Source organism: Carassius gibelio, chromosome B11, assembly GCF_023724105.1.
Source record: "Carassius gibelio isolate Cgi1373 ecotype wild population from Czech Republic chromosome B11, carGib1.2-hapl.c, whole genome shotgun sequence".
NCBI classification, from domain to species: domain Eukaryota; kingdom Metazoa; phylum Chordata; class Actinopteri; order Cypriniformes; family Cyprinidae; genus Carassius; species Carassius gibelio.
The window spans coordinates 1,795,695-1,812,083 of record NC_068406.1 but is presented as its reverse complement, the minus strand read 5'-3'; the positions used below and the strand labels follow the sequence as shown (position 1 = coordinate 1,812,083).

General features: G+C 40.0%; 1 protein-coding gene across 9 annotated transcripts; it reads left to right on the top strand.

Moving 5' to 3' along the window:
- Window positions 1-2,090: 2,090 nt before the first annotated feature.
- On the top strand, window positions 2,091-15,916 carry LOC127968392 (uncharacterized). 9 transcript variants are annotated; one of them, XM_052569582.1, is made up of 6 exons: window positions 2,091-2,917; window positions 3,028-3,173; window positions 6,093-6,356; window positions 8,748-11,439; window positions 13,642-13,664; window positions 15,559-15,916. In XM_052569582.1, the coding sequence occupies exons 1-4, from the start codon at window positions 2,680-2,682 to the stop codon at window positions 9,243-9,245; spliced, it is 1,146 nt and encodes a 381-aa protein (XP_052425542.1). In that variant the 5' UTR covers window positions 2,091-2,679; the 3' UTR covers window positions 9,246-11,439; window positions 13,642-13,664; window positions 15,559-15,916. The 9 variants fall into 9 exon arrangements, with proteins under 9 accessions (XP_052425542.1, XP_052425543.1, XP_052425541.1 ...); XM_052569583.1 differs by lacking the exon at window positions 3,028-3,173 and adding an exon at window positions 5,849-5,994 and having other exon boundaries at window positions 2,092-2,917; XM_052569581.1 differs by lacking the exon at window positions 6,093-6,356 and adding an exon at window positions 3,272-3,535 and having other exon boundaries at window positions 2,092-2,917.
- Window positions 15,917-16,389: the final 473 nt, after the last annotated feature.

The window sequence follows — 16,389 nt, the reverse complement described above, 5'->3', positions numbered from 1 at the left end:
GGTTGTTGTTGTGCTTTTTTTTTTTTTTTTTTTTTTTTTTTTGTTCTTTGACATTATACTATAACATTTTTGAGAATATTTCTTTAATATTCAATCTGAAGTTATTTATATATATCGCCGCACACATATAATACGGAGCCCGGGAATCAGGTGTATAAGATTAAAAAACCCGAGACCCCTCCGTATATTCACCAGGATTCTCTGATCCAGACGGCTTTGACGTACTGTGCTCTCGTGGGACCAGCGTCGAGGTGACCAGGCTGCCTTTTCTGCGGTGCGCGCCACCAAGCTGCAAAAGGATGACTGTAGCGGAGGTGAAGGCCCTAGGTCCGAGGCAGAAGGTGCGAGTCCCAGAGCTGACGTCTCAGAGCCATATCATCTCGCTCTGTTCGTGGTCAAAACGGAAAGCCAACTAATGTCGTGTGTGTGCTTTCTTTAGGTTAAGGAGGTCCGTGCAAAGGTTGCGCTGCAGGGCTCTGTGAGCAGAGTGGTCACGGTCAGCAACTCGAACTGTGAGCTGAAAGAGGTGCAGATCTGCGACGGAACGGGGGAGATAAAGCTGACGTTGTGGGACACCTTCGTCAACGCTGCCGAGGCCGGCGTCTCTTACGCCTTCAAGAACCTGTCTACGAGAGAGCGAGACGGGTGCCTTTGCCTCTGTACTGGTCCGTCCAGCAGTATCGAGCAGATCGCGGACTTGGAGGTGGCGGAGGGAGCAGCCAGCGGGGAAGATGAAAAATCAACGGCGCTTTTCAGCGCCACAATAAAGGGCATAGAAGTCACGATACAACGTCGGTGTTCCGCCTGCCACTTCAAGCAGAAGGAGTTCGTGGAGAAGTCGAAGACGCACAGGTGCGAGGGCTGCAGGATGAAGCAACATTCGCTGTCTTTCTCCGCCAGCTTTGGCGGTAAAGCCACGGTCTCCACTGCGAGCGGCGATGAAACGGTGCAGCTATCCAGCTCGGCGCTCTCCACCTACCTGCGCGACGCCGGCCTCAGCAGCATGTCAAACGACGCAGAAGCGATCGAGGATAATTTTTTGCAGTCTCCGCCAGTTGACCTCAAAGTTAACGTGGACGGTTTCCTCCTGTCCATCCAGCCAGCAGAGGCCGGGCGGGCTGTCGGCGCGGAAGATCAGTGGGACACCGATGCAGACGAAGGCCAGGCACAGCCAGCGGAGCAAGGTGGTTCAGTTGCTTGAAGACCGTTCAGATTTCTGTTCCGTTAAATTAAATATATGGTTTGTCAAATGCTTTTATGTTCAGAAAACTGGTTGTTTGTTCTAATTTCATTTCCACGTTCTTTAATTGCCTGTAATTAAGTGTTCAATAAATGTTTCCTTTTTCATCGAGTTCTTCTTGTATTGTCTACTTATACTCAGTGTGAAAAAAATTTTTTGGAAAAAAAAATAGATATATATTAGCCTACTAATTATGATAATGTCAGGGTGGGGGGGGGGGGGGGGTAGAAAAACCATGATCAATATAATTTGCTTTCATATTGATTTATTACATAAAGGTAATTTAAGCTGTCTTTTATAGCTAATAGGAAATGCAAGTCCATTTTTAAAGTCAGTTATAGCCTTTAACTTAAAGTGAGTCGAATCAGTAGGCCTATGCTTAAGTAATATTAAAGCATCTTCTGGACGACTAAGTATTTAAAACCAAAACAAATAATTTCTTTACGCAGGCTATTCCGTTTCTCCAAAACAACTTTGCAACTGCAAAAACTCAAGCGTGAAAAAAATAAATAAAACCGGACTCATTTCGGTACTATCACTGACAGTGTCCTATGTAAAAACATGTATTGCATATGTATATGAATTGTTATATAGGTACACGCAGTAAAGTTGATGTGAATGCAGAACACATTGTATTCTTTAACAAAAATTAATTTAACAAATCACTGTATTTTTAATTAACCTGAACTTACAGATCGATTAAAGCCACTGAACCAGCAGACTAAACTTTACCTCTGGACATGCAAGTTATTACAAAATTGTCTTGGACCGACTGTCTTTCACTTTAAATAATTTTTTTTAAAAAATAGTTTTTTTAAACGTATTATTTTAAGCTATGTCCTTATGAAAATGCAAGCGAAAAAAGTAACGAATTAGCAACGGGTTTTAGAAATATTCTATGCAGATATTATAATGTTCAGTCGGCTATTACATAATAATCTAGGCCTATTTGTGCTTTCAAACTTTAAGAGAATAAGTATTGTTAAAATAAAAAGGAAATGTTGCAATTTAACGATTTGATTGGACTAAAAATACAGTTTTAAGATGAGACGCTCGGACAGACCTTAGGTTATGCATAAAGACTGAATTCTGTTCATTTTTCGTGAGTTTATAAGGAACCGCGTGAGTAATTGCAGTATTAGCTGTATTTTCTCAATTTATTTATTACTTGATTTATTTCTGCATGATAGTACAGTAGAAGGCTTGAAGGCGAACGGGTTCATTTGTAGTGAAGAGTTATCAACAGCTTGGAATGATGGAAACGGTTAAGCTGGCCCCTCCCACTGAAGGCGATAGGACGGCACTCCTCAGTCCCCGATTAATTTGCATATCAGGGCTATAAATAGTCCAAGTTCTGCCGGCGCCCTCGTCTGAGAAAGCCAATTCGGAGTCCCAGGAAGAGGTCGAGTCTGCATCAGGTCGTGTCCGGTTAAGGAAGGATGTCCAGTCCTGCTAAAGTGCGAAAAGAGGGTGAAGACGCAGTGGAGGGATTCGTCTTCGACGTATCGCCCAGAAAGCTGTCTAAAAACAGTTCTGCGTTCTTCACCGCCGTTCTTCAGAGCGCCAGGCAGGAGTACCACAGAGTGGTCGTTTTCGCCATGGAAAAGCAAGCCCTCTTCGTTCAAGCGGAAAAGAACGGCAACCCGGTGCGGCTGCGGAACGTCAGGCGAAGCTTGAGTAAGATATGACTGTTTATCCAGACCAGACTCACTCACTTGTATTCTGGCTCACTGATGAGTCGGCCGTGGGAGCTCGGTTTTAATTAAACGTGTTTGCTTGTTCTCCAGGCTTCTCTGATCCAGACGGCTTTGACGTACTGTGCTCTCGTGGGACCAGCGTCGAGGTGACCAGGCTGCCTTTTCTGCGGTGCGCGCCACCAAGCTGCAAAAGGATGACTGTAGCGGAGGTGAAGGCCCTAGGTCCGAGGCAGAAGGTGCGAGTCCCAGAGCTGACGTCTCAGAGCCATATCATCTCGCTCTGTTCGTGGTCAAAACGGAAAGCCAACTAATGTCGTGTTTGTGCTTTCTTTAGGTGAAGGAGGTCCGTGCAAAGGTTGCGCTGCAGGGCTCTGTGAGCAGAGTGGTCACGGTCAGCAACTCGGACTGTGAGCTGAAAGAGGTGCAGATCTGCGACGGAACGGGGGAGATAAAGCTGACGTTGTGGGACACCTTCGTCAACGCTGCCGAGGCCGGCGTCTCTTACGCCTTCAAGAACCTGTCTACGAGAGAGCGAGACGGGTGCCTTTGCCTCTGTACTGGTCCGTCCAGCAGTATCGAGCAGATCGCGGACTTGGAGGTGGCGGAGGGAGCAGCCAGCGGGGAAGATGAAAAATCAACGGCGCTTTTCAGCGCCAAAATAAAGGGCATAGAAGTCACGATACAACGTCGGTGTTCCGCCTGCCACTTCAAGCAGAAGGAGTTCGTGGAGAAGTCGAAGACGCACAGGTGCGAGGGCTGCAGGATGAAGCAACATTCGCTGTCTTTCTCCGCCAGCTTTGGCGGTAAAGCCACGGTCTCCACTGCGAGCGGCGATGAAACGGTGCAGCTATCCAGCTCGGCGCTCTCCACCTACCTGCGCGACGCCGGCCTCAGCAGCATGTCAAACGACGCAGAGGCGATCGAGGATCATTTTTTGCAGTCTCCGCCAGTTGACCTCAAAGTTAACGTGGACGGTTTCCTCCTGTCCATCCAGCCAGCAGAGGCCGGGCGGGCTGTCGGCGCGGAAGATCAGTGGGACACCGATGCAGACGAAGGCCAGGCACAGCCAGCGGAGCAAGGTGGTTCAGTTGCTTGAAGACCGTTCAGATTTCTGTTCCGTTAAATTAAATATATGGTTTGTCAAATGCTTTTATGTTCAGAAAACTGGTTGTTCTTATTTAATTTCCACGTTCTCTAATTGCCTGTAATTACTAGTGTTCAATAAATGTTTCCTTTTTCATCGAGTTCTTCTTGTATTGTCTACTTATATTCAGTGTGAAAAAAATTTATTGCGAAAAAAAAGAAAGTAATATATTAGCCTACTAAATGTGATGTAATGACAATAAAAAGGAAAAACCATGATCAATGTCATTTGCTTTCATATTGATTACATAAAGGTAATTTAAGCAGTCTTTTATAGCTAATAGGAAATGCAAGTCCATTTTTAAAGTCAGTTATAGCCTTTAACTTAAATTGAGTCGAATCAGTAGGCCTATGCTTAAGTAATATTAAAGCATCTTTTGGACGACTAAGTATTTCAAACCAAAACAGATAATTTCTTTACGCAGGCTATTCCGTTTCTCCAAAACAACTTTGCAACTGCAAAAACACGAAGCGTGAAAAAAATAAAATAAAACCGGACTCATTTCGGTACTATCACTGACAGTGTCCTATGTAAAAACATGTATTGCATATGTATATGAATTGTTATATAGGTACACGCAGTAAAGTTGATGTGAATGCAGAACAAATTGTATACCGTAACAAAAATTAATTTAACAAATCACTGTATTTTTAATTAACCTGAACTTACAGATCGATTAAAGCCACTGAACCAGCAGACTAAACTTTACCTCTGGACATGCAAGTTATTACAAAATTGTCTTGGACCGACTGTCTTTCACTTTAAATAATTTTTTTTTTAAAATAGTTTTTTTAAACGTATTATTTTAAGCTATGTCCTTATGAAAATGCAAGCGAAAAAAGTAACGAATTAGCAACGGGTTTTAGAAATATTCTATGCAGATATTATAATGTTCAGTCGGCTATTACATAATAATCTAGGCCTATTTGTGCTTTCAAGCTTTAAGAGAATAAGTATTGTTAAAATAAAAAGGAAATGTGGCAATTTAACGATACATTTGATTGGACTGAAAATACAGTTTTAAGATGAGACGCTCGGACAGACCTTAGGTTATGCATAAAGACTGAATTCTGTTCATTTTTCGTGAGTTTATAAGGAACCGCGTGAGTAATTGCAGTATTAGCTGTATTTTCTCAATTTACTTATTACTTGATTTATTTCTGCATGATAGTACAGTAGAAGGCTTGAAGGCGAACGGGTTCATTTGTAGTGAAGAGTTATCAACAGCTTGGAATGATGGAAACGGTTAAGCTGGCCCCTCCCACTGAAGGGATAGGACGGCACTCCTCAGTCCCCGATTAATTTGCATATCAGGGCTATAAATAGTCCAAGTTCTGCCGGCGCCCTCGTCTGAGAAAGCCAATTCGGAGTCCCAGGAAGAGGTCGAGTCTGCATCAGGTCGTGTCCGGTTAAGGAAGGATGTCCAGTCCTGCTAAAGTGCGAAAAGAGGGTGAAGACGCAGTGGAGGGATTCGTCTTTGACGTATCGCCCAGAAAGCTGTCTAAAAACAGTTCTGCGTTCTTCACCGCCGTTCTTCAGAGCGCCAGGCAGGAGTACCACAGAGTGGTCGTTTTCGCCATGGAAAAGCAAGCCCTCTTCGTTCAAGCGGAAAAGAACGGCAACCCGGTGCGGCTGCGGAACGTCAGGCGAAGCTTGAGTAAGATATGACTGTTTATCCAGACCAGACTCACTCACTTGTTTTCTGGCTCACTGATGAGTCGGCCGTGGGAGCTCGGTTTTAATTAAACGTGTTTGCTTGTTCTCCAGGCTTCTCTGATCCAGACGGCTTTGACGTACTGTGCTCTCGTGGGACCAGCGTCGAGGTGACCAGGCTGCCTTTTCTGCGGTGCGCGCCACCAAGCTGCAAAAGGATGACTGTAGCGGAGGTGAAGGCCCTAGGTCCGAGGCAGAAGGTGCGAGTCCCAGAGCTGACGTCTCAGAGCCATATCATCTCGCTCTGTTCGTGGTCAAAACGGAAAGCCAACTAATGTCGTGTTTGTGCTTTCTTTAGGTGAAGGAGGTCCGTGCAAAGGTTGCGCTGCAGGGCTCTGTGAGCAGAGTGGTCACGGTCAGCAACTCGGACTGTGAGCTGAAAGAGGTGCAGATCTGCGACGGAACGGGGGAGATAAAGCTGACGTTGTGGGACACCTTCGTCAACGCTGCCGAGGCCGGCGTCTCTTACGCCTTCAAGAACCTGTCTACGAGAGAGCGAGACGGGTGCCTTTGCCTCTGTACTGGTCCGTCCAGCAGTATCGAGCAGATCGCGGACTTGGAGGTGGCGGAGGGAGCAGCCAGCGGGGAAGATGAAAAATCAACGGCGCTTTTCAGCGCCACAATAAAGGGCATAGAAGTCACGATACAACGTCGGTGTTCCGCCTGCCACTTCAAGCAGAAGGAGTTCGTGGAGAAGTCGAAGACGCACAGGTGCGAGGGCTGCAGGATGAAGCAACATTCGCTGTCTTTCTCCGCCAGCTTTGGCGGTAAAGCCACGGTCTCCACTGCGAGCGGCGATGAAACGGTGCAGCTATCCAGCTCGGCGCTCTCCACCTACCTGCGCGACGCCGGCCTCAGCAGCATGTCAAACGACGCAGAGGCGATCGAGGATCATTTTTTGCAGTCTCCGCCAGTTGACCTCAAAGTTAACGTGGACGGTTTCCTCCTGTCCATCCAGCCAGCAGAGGCCGGGCGGGCTGTCGGCGCGGAAGATCAGTGGGACACCGATGCAGACGAAGGCCAGGCACAGCCAGCGGAGCAAGGTGGTTCAGTTGCTTGAAGACCGTTCAGATTTCTGTTCCGTTAAATTAAATATATGGTTTGTCAAATGCTTTTATGTTCAGAAAACTGGTTGTTTGTTCTTATTTAATTTCCACGTTCTCTAATTGCCTGTAATTACTAGTGTTCAATAAATGTTTCCTTTTTCATCGAGTTCTTCTTGTATTGTCTACTTATATTCAGTGTGAAAAAAATTTATTGCGAAAAAAAAGAAAGTAATATATTAGCCTACTAAATGTGATGTAATGACAATAAAAAGGAAAAACCATGATCAATGTCATTTGCTTTCATATTGATTACATAAAGGTAATTTAAGCAGTCTTTTATAGCTAATAGGAAATGCAAGTCCATTTTTAAAGTCAGTTATAGCCTTTAACTTAAATTGAGTCGAATCAGTAGGCCTATGCTTAAGTAATATTAAAGCATCTTTTGGACGACTAAGTATTTCAAACCAAAACAGATAATTTCTTTACGCAGGCTATTCCGTTTCTCCAAAACAACTTTGCAACTGCAAAAACACGAAGCGTGAAAAAAATAAAATAAAACCGGACTCATTTCGGTACTATCACTGACAGTGTCCTATGTAAAAACATGTATTGCATATGTATATGAATTATTATATAGGTACACGCAGTAAAGTTGATGTGAATGCAGAACAAATTGTATACCGTAACAAAAATTAATTTAACAAATCACTGTATTTTTAATTAACCTGAACTTACAGATCGATTAAAGCCACTGAACCAGCAGACTAAACTTTACCTCTGGACATGCAAGTTATTACAAAATTGTCTTGGACCGACTGTCTTTCACTTTAAATAATTTTTTTTTAAAAATAGTTTTTTTAAACGTATTATTTTAAGCTATGTCCTTATGAAAATGCAAGCGAAAAAAGTAACGAATTAGCAACGGGTTTTAGAAATATTCTATGCAGATATTATAATGTTCAGTCGGCTATTACATAATAATCTAGGCCTATTTGTGCTTTCAAGCGTTAAGAGAATAAGTATTGTTAAAATAAAAAGGAAATGTGGCAATTTAACGATACATTTGATTGGACTGAAAATACAGTTTTAAGATGAGACGCTCGGACAGACCTTAGGTTATGCATAAAGACTGAATTCTGTTCATTTTTCGTGAGTTTATAAGGAACCGCGTGAGTAATTGCAGTATTAGCTGTATTTTCTCAATTTACTTATTACTTGATTTATTTCTGCATGATAGTACAGTAGAAGGCTTGAAGGCAAACGGGTTCATTTGTAGTGAAGAGTTATCAACAGCTTGGAATGATGGAAACGGTTAAGCTGGCCCCTCCCACTGAAGGCGATAGGACGGCACTCCTCAGTCCCCGATTAATTTGCATATCAGGGCTATAAATAGTCCAAGTTCTGCCGTGCTCTTTGCTGTCTGAGTGTCTGTCACAGTGAGCCAATAAAGAAAACGGTCTACCGTTCTGCGTTCTTCACCGCCGTTCTTCAGAGCGCCAGGCAGGAGTAGGCTACCACAGAGTGGTCGTTTTCGCCATGGAAAAGCAAGCCCTCTTCGTTCAAGCGGAAAAGAACGGCAACCCGGTGCGGCTGCGGAACGTCAAGCGAAGCTTGAGTAAGATATGACTGTTTATCCAGACCAGACTCACTCACTTGTATTCTGGCTCACTGATGAGTCGGCCATGGGAGCTCGGTTTTAATTAAACGTGTTTGCTTGTTCTCCAGGCTTCTCTGATCCAGACGGCTTTGACGTACTGTGCTCTCGTGGGACCAGCGTCGAGGTGACCAGGCTGCCTTTTCTGCGGTGCGCGCCACCAAGCTGCAAAAAGATGACTGTAGCGGAGGTGAAGGCCTTAGGTCCGAGTACTGGTCCGTCCAGCAGTATCGAGCATATCGCGGACTTGGAGGTGGCGGAGGGAGCAGCCAGCGCGGAAGATGAAAAATCAACGGCGCTTTTCAGCGCCACAATAAAGGGCATAGAAGTCACGATACAACGTCGGTGTTCCGCCTGCCACTTCAAGCAGAAGGAGTTCGTGGAGAAGTCGAAGACGCACAGGTGCGAGGGCTGCAGGATGAAGCAACATTCGCTGTCTTTCTCCGCCAGCTTTGGCGGTAAAGCCACGGTCTCCACTGCGAGCGGCGATGAAACGGTGCAGCTATCCAGCTCGGCGCTCTCCACCTACCTGCGCGACGCCGGCCTCAGCAGCATGTCAAACGACGCAGAGGCGATCGAGGATAATTTTTTGCAGTCTCCGCCAGTTGACCTCAAAGTTAACGTGGACGGTTTCCTCCTGTCCATCCAGCCAGCAGAGGCCGGGCGGGCTGTCGGCGCGGAAGATCAGTGGGACACCGATGCAGACGAAGGCCAGGCACAGCCAGCGGAGCAAGGTGGTTCAGTTGCTTGAAGACCGTTCAGATTTCTGTTCCGTTAAATTAAATATATGGTTTGTCAAATGCTTTTATGTTCAGAAAACTGGTTGTTTGTTCTTATTTAATTTCCACGTTCTCTAATTGTCTATAATTAAGTGTTCAATAAATATTTCCTTTTTCATCGAATCCTTTTTGTACTGTCCACTTATTTGATTGAAATCAAGGATTTCACATTGATTATTTAAGAAATATATTCTACTAAATATGGTATGTAATGTCAAGGTGATGATAAAAATAGAAAATCAATACGTGCTTACATATTGACTTGTATGAAAGTAATTTTATGTATAATTAATAAATTCAAGTCCATTTAAGTCAGTTTAAGTCTATTAACTTAAAGTGAGTCGAATAGGCAGGATTAAGTAATATTAAGGTATCGTTTAGACTTAGGTTTTTGTGCTGAAATTATTAAAAATCCTTTTAATGAAATGAAAATAGCTTATGTTGTAAGGTCAGGCGGTTTCAACTAGGTCCGCTGCAAGGCCGAGGAGTCAGTGCTAGTAGCAATTAAATTTCAGGTCCGTTTTCTCTTCAATTTTCACATTTCTGTAGTTTTCGTTGCAATGTTGTTTCGTAGAAATGTAATATATAACGAAATCATTTTTATTGAGTGGAAATCGGTATAGGTTATACGCTAGGAAAGAGCTTAGGCTGATTTTGTCTTTTTTTTTGGGGGGGGGGGCAAGGTTATTGCATAAGTTAGGTTTTACTTTTTTTATGTTTATTTTTTTCTTCCTTTTTTGTACTAGCTAATGCAAGCAGCTTAATTTACAGCTTGGCATTGTCGAAATGTTGTGCTTGCTGTTTGGTCCGCCTGAAACGATGCACAGCCAGAAGAGCAGCTAACGGAGCAAGGCGATGCAGAGAGAGCAGTCGACTAGTCCCGCGATGGTTTAGTGGTTTGAATAATTTTCCTCTCACTTCAGATTAATTAAGAAGACAATTGTGTGCCAAAGGCATTTTTGTTGCAGTAGCTATAGCTGATTTTTTTCTGTCTTTACTTCAGTTTTCAGGATTGTGGTCAATAATTGTTTCATTGGCCATTTCTATTGTTTGCTTATTTTACTGAAAAAAAAAAAAAAAAACTGAGCAATTGGCAACGGGATGATGCCTACTTTATAACACGTCTAAATTCAGCAGTTTCGTGTTCTCTAAGATTTTAGTCGATTTTTAAATCCTTTAATATCATTTAATATGGAATGATTAGTACCAAGAATTAGATTATGCATAAGTAATCTTAACGCAAAAACAGTAGTAAAGTTCAAAAGTACATATGTTGTACACATCTTTAGTCTGTCATTTAGTTTGTGTTATAATGTAATTTTACAGATTTATAATAATCTGTAAAATGTTTAAATTTAAAACACTTTCGATTATTGTCTGCATGTGCAAATCGAGTTCTGCTTTTTTTTTACCTTCTTCATAAGGTAAATCAGTAGTATAACTTGTCTTAAATTTGAAGTTGCAAATTATTACAAAGGTGTAACACTACATGAAAATAAACAAAATGTCAGACAATTTTTTTTTTGTAGCCCATACAACATAGGCATATATAGGCTACTTTTGAACTTTACTTTGGTTTTTACCTTAAAAAACTTATACATAAGCTAATTGTCTATATAAATGATTCCATTTTAAATTATGTATTAAACAAACTTAAAAAATCAAATTAAATCTTAGAGAACACGAGACTGCTAAAATTTGAAGTCTTGTACTAATATAAAAGTAGCTTATAGCCTGCATCATCCCTTTGCTTGTCGATCAAGGTTTTATTTTTATTTTTTATATATATATTTTTTTTATATACACACTAGGCGTATACCATTTCTTTAATCGTTTATTTTAGTAAAATAAGCAGACAATATAAATAGGATTAGGCTTATGAAATATTTATTGACCATAGCTACATTTTACAGAAATGAAGAAAACTGAAGTTAAAGCAGAAAAAAAATATAAAATATACATATTGATGTGGCAATATGTTGTGGTAAGTATAATTATGAATTCATTGTTAAGTGTGTTAATATGATAAACGTTGCTATAGGCTATAGTCCTGTGCAAGCAGGATTAGTATGTATTGATTACTATAACCACTAGGGGAGCTGTAACGTGCTTGCAGACAACACGTGTCTCATTAGCAGGAAGCCATTTTGCTCCTATCTCGAAACGGTAAGAAACGTGTCTTCTTGTTTGGTCTACATAATCTTATTAATCTGTTTTTATTACTTATCATTCATAATATTGCTGATATAGTTTTAAGTATTTTGTATGTCAGACGATATGTTTGTATGGTTATTTTTGGCAAATGGGTGTGTAAAGGTGTTTATTAGTGAGTGAGGCCTGCGTTTACTCGTCCTGCCTTCGTTGTAAACCTCAACAAAAATTATGGAAATACTCATAATAGTAGGCCCATATGACGATTGATGTATATTTTAAATGTTGTTAGATTAAATTAAAGGGTTTGGCGAGAAACACATGTAATTTAGGCTATTATTTATTATCTTTATTGGTTTCTTGAACAGAGCATTCCTTAAAGGTCTCATTGGGTGAATTATTATTATTATTATTATTATTATTATTATTTAAATGTTTTCTGAGGTGCACTTATATTGTTAGTATGATTTTTATATTTAAAATTTAGAAATAAAATGCATTTTTATATCCTGATATTAGCCCTCTGGCTTGAATGCTCTGTTTGTAGGGGCGTGTACGTCTGCTGTGAGACTCCGAGTACACGACAACTGTTGTGATTGGCTGACATCTTTGCATTCGAAATGCGTATTACATGTGGAACCCTTCTCATTTTTTTTGACTATTACAGCTGTCAAGGTTAACGAATTGTGGAAGCATTGGTTATAGCATTAGTTTTGAGATCTTTTCCCATCACATGAAAGGCTGCAGTGATGAGCATGGAGTAGATAGTCTGTTTATCGCGTGAATCCAGTGATTTCGTCATTGCAAATTTTTTTCTCTCACAATAATGCTTTCACCACAACTAACAGCAAACACAATATCGACGTGAATACAGTAAGAGCTTCGTTGTGCAGTATGACAGCGTTATTCATTATAACGGCAGTTCGGGCAAGTATGCAGATACACTTGCGATGTGTGATTGAAAACTCTGAACAAAATAAAGGGAGCGTTCTTGGATCGCTCTCTGTAGTTAAATCAAAATTTAAATAAAAGATGTGTTTCATGTTACTAAGAGAAACAAAGTGAAGTTGACCGTTTAGTCACTGGCTTGATTCACTGATGCATAAACAGTATTAAGCGATTTGGAAAGAAAGTCTGTGTGAACTTGAATAATTAATAACACATCAGAAATCAATTAACACTGTTAATTAATTAATGAGTTCTGAACACTCACAGTGTTACTCACTGTTTGTGTCGGTGCTGTCGAATCCATATCGCAAAAGTCTGTTTGTTAAGCCTGTGCTGACATTGCGACTGAATTAAATGTAAAAAAAAAAATTAATAATAATAAACTGAATACATTTTCTCAATTCTCCAAGCGGGCAAAGCAGAGAAAGGGGAGGTAACCTTTCCCCATTATGACAACATAACGGGAAGATTCCAGATCGGTGCGTCTGAGCTCTCATTTTCTCAAAGGCAGAGCAGGACACCCAGGGCTTGGTTTAAACCTATTAACATTACTAGACACTGGAGGACCATAGACAGACTAGGAAAACTAGTTTTAATGTTAAAAAACCCCATAAAGTGAAATTTTCATGTCATGGGATGGGACCTTTAACCAGGGGTGTCGGACTGGGGGTAAAACCAGTACTGATTACCAGGGCCCCAATGTACACATTTCCATTGCCAACACTTAGTGTCAGATACCTTAAAGGGATAGTTCACCCAAAAATGAAAATTCTATCATCGTTTACTCAGCCTCAAGTTGTTCCAAACCTGTATGAATTTCTTTGTTCTGTTGAACACAAAGGAAGATATTTAGAATAATGACAGAATCAAACAGATCTCGGTCCCCATTGTCTTCCATAGTAGGAAAAAATATATATTATGGTAGTCAATGGGGACCGAGATCTGTTTGGTTACAAACATTCTTCCAAATATCTTCCTTTGTGTTCAGCAGAACAAAGAAACTCATACAGGTTTGGAACAACTTGAGGGTGAGTAAACGATGATAGAATTTTGAACTATCCCTTTAAAGACATTGCTATTGCTAAATTGCTATGCCATTGCTACACTTTCTATGCTATGACTGCTCCACAGACTTCTTGTTGCAAATTTTGCTCACACACATACACACAAACCTGGAAACCCCTTAATTATTGAAATTTTTATAATAATTTAGTAAAGAGTAATCAATATTTTGTGAACTGAATGTAATGTTTTTCCCTGTGTTTTCAGAAGACTCTCAGAACTCATCTAAGGTAAGTCATATTAAACCATGATTTCTCATTGTGAAAATATAGGCAATACAAGAAGCTCATTGTAAAGGTTCCCTTGGATCTTTTTAAAGTCTTAAAGTATTCAATAACATATGTAACAGTTAAGGTCAGGAAAAGTCTCAAATAGTCTTATTTTTAATGAAGAGGGGACTAAAATTATACATGACACTTTTGTATATGTAATAATAAAGTAATTTTTGTTTTAATGTTTTGTGTGATGTAAGCTACTTTTGATCTCAAATATATATTATATGGTATAGTTATTATAATATAGAACACATCGTTTTCCCCATATATCATAATGATTGCACGTCATTTATTCATCTTTACTGACTGAATTTTTTTATTAAATTAATTAGTTTAATGATTCAGTAACCCATTGAGAAATTTGGTCATTTGCTTCTCTCCCTGAATGAATCAGCCATTTCAACAAATTGGTTGAATGAATGACTTGCTGATTAAGTGTCTTGCCTCCACCTGCTGGCAGTTTTTTATTTTATTTAAAATGTTAAAATAAGGAATTGAATTTGTAAATTTCATATACATTTCCTATTTAAATATTTAAAAAAAATAGTAGCATAACTTATGTAATTGTTAATGCACTATAAATATATGAAGCTACTTCTTATGCTGCTTCTGTGTGACCTCTGTATCTGTGTAAAGTTGGATTTTGTTAATGATTTCATTTGATTGGCAACAGTCCTGTATGGCGTTATTGTATTTGAATTTCATTTAAATTTTAGAATTTTTTGTCAGTGATGTATAGGGTAAATCTAATAGGATTAGAAATATTGGCAAACATTGCCATTTGAAATGGTTCATTTCTGTCACTGTTTTGAACTGACCACAGCATAGAATATTTAAAAAATGTATGTCTTTTTGAGTCAGCTGTCCTCAACAGTCATAAACCAGCACAAAAAGACCCTATAAAATATCATCTTACTTAAAAAAAAAAAAACTTAAGTTATTGGAATAATTTGTCAGTATTGCAAACTTGCTAATGTACAGTATTTATTTCTTAAATTCCTGAAAAGGTCTTCAAAAGCCTTAATGTTGACTTTTTTATGTGCAGCTTTGTATTGAAGTTGTCAAAACATAAGTTTTTTTTCAAAGCATATTAGCTGGTAGTTCATGATTGACTATTTGTTGTGAGATAGTTTAAGTATCTTTGTGTTTGTGCATGTAAAAGCTACGCAAATGCACATAAACATTAAATGCCATTCACTTCCATGTCTATTTGTGCCTTAATTAACTATATGCATGAAATTGTCAAAATGCATGTCTCTGCAAGTATCTTAATAAACAGTTGCTTAATGGTTTAGGTGAAGGTAAACTGTTGAGAAAGAAAATGGATGTGTAACAGTATATTGTTCCACAGTAGTTTGTCACTGCTTTCTGTCATGAATATTAATAAAAAAAAAAAAAAAAACACACTTAAAAAACACTTGATTTAACACCGATCTGTTAGATTTAATTTAAATAGTGAAAATTATACACTGTTGTTTTAAATATTTTGATTATTCAGTTTCAGGCTTACCTGTAAAAAATTATAAAGCACTGTTTTTCATTTTTATCTTTTTTCTATTATATTTATCTTTATTTTTTAAATTTGTTTTCTGTGATGATTTAGTTAACTACAAAATAACTCCAATCATAAATAGCTCTATTTGGAAAAAAATATTATTAAAGTAATTTTTTATCACAATATCCATTGAAGAAAAACAAAAAATATAGCAATGTGAGTTTTTTTTCCCCAACATTGTGCAGCCCTAGTATGAATGTTATATAGAAAACATTTCAGACTAGTGAGTAAAATAAAGTGTAGTAATGCACTGTACTAAACTGTTTGGTGTCTCTGTCTTTTTTGTAATTTCAGATGCCACGTGGAAAGGGTTTCCGCCGGTCCCAGGCGGCCAAGAGGAGGAATGCTGAGCGTTACACACTCGGTTCCTTCATGGATGTCATTGAGGTTATGCCTCCTTTAAAACAAAAGGCTGCTCCCCACAGCTCTGACAAACAGAGCCATGAGAACGCTGACAGAGAGAATGCCGACAGAGAGAACGCTCACAGAGAAAACTGTTTGAATTGCCGTAAGGCTCCTGAAAATGTTCCAAACTCTATCACAAATGTTCCAAAGTTTGCTACAAGTGTTGCCAAAAGTGTTCCAAAGTCTACCAAAAGTGTTCCAAAGTCTGCCACAAGTGTTACTAAAAGTGTTCCAAAGTCTGCCACAAGTGTTACTAAAAGTGTTCCAAAGTCTGTCACAAGTGTTCCAGTGTCTAGCAAAAGCTGGAGTGATGTTACCAGAGCTTCACTTGTCAATAACTCTGGTTATTTCCCACAGAAAGTCATACGTGGTTCTTTCCATCAGGGTGATGCGCGATTTGGTTCGAACAGAAACCGTCAGTGTGCAGTGAACAGTATCACAGCAGTCATGACGAGTGTGCTGAAGGATGTGCTGACGTGGACAACAGAGGACCTGAATGCTGTTCTGTTGCATGGAGATGAGCTGTACACATCAATGACACTGCAGGGGCAGATCCACGATCGAACAGGGCTGGGTCATATTTCTGTTGCAGAAATGCCAAGACTGCACACACTTGATAACACAACATTCTCAATAAAGCATGGAGAATCTTTCTGTGGTGTTATTGGTGTTGATGTCTATGATGAATCATTGCGAGATGTGTCTATGTCTATAGAAGAA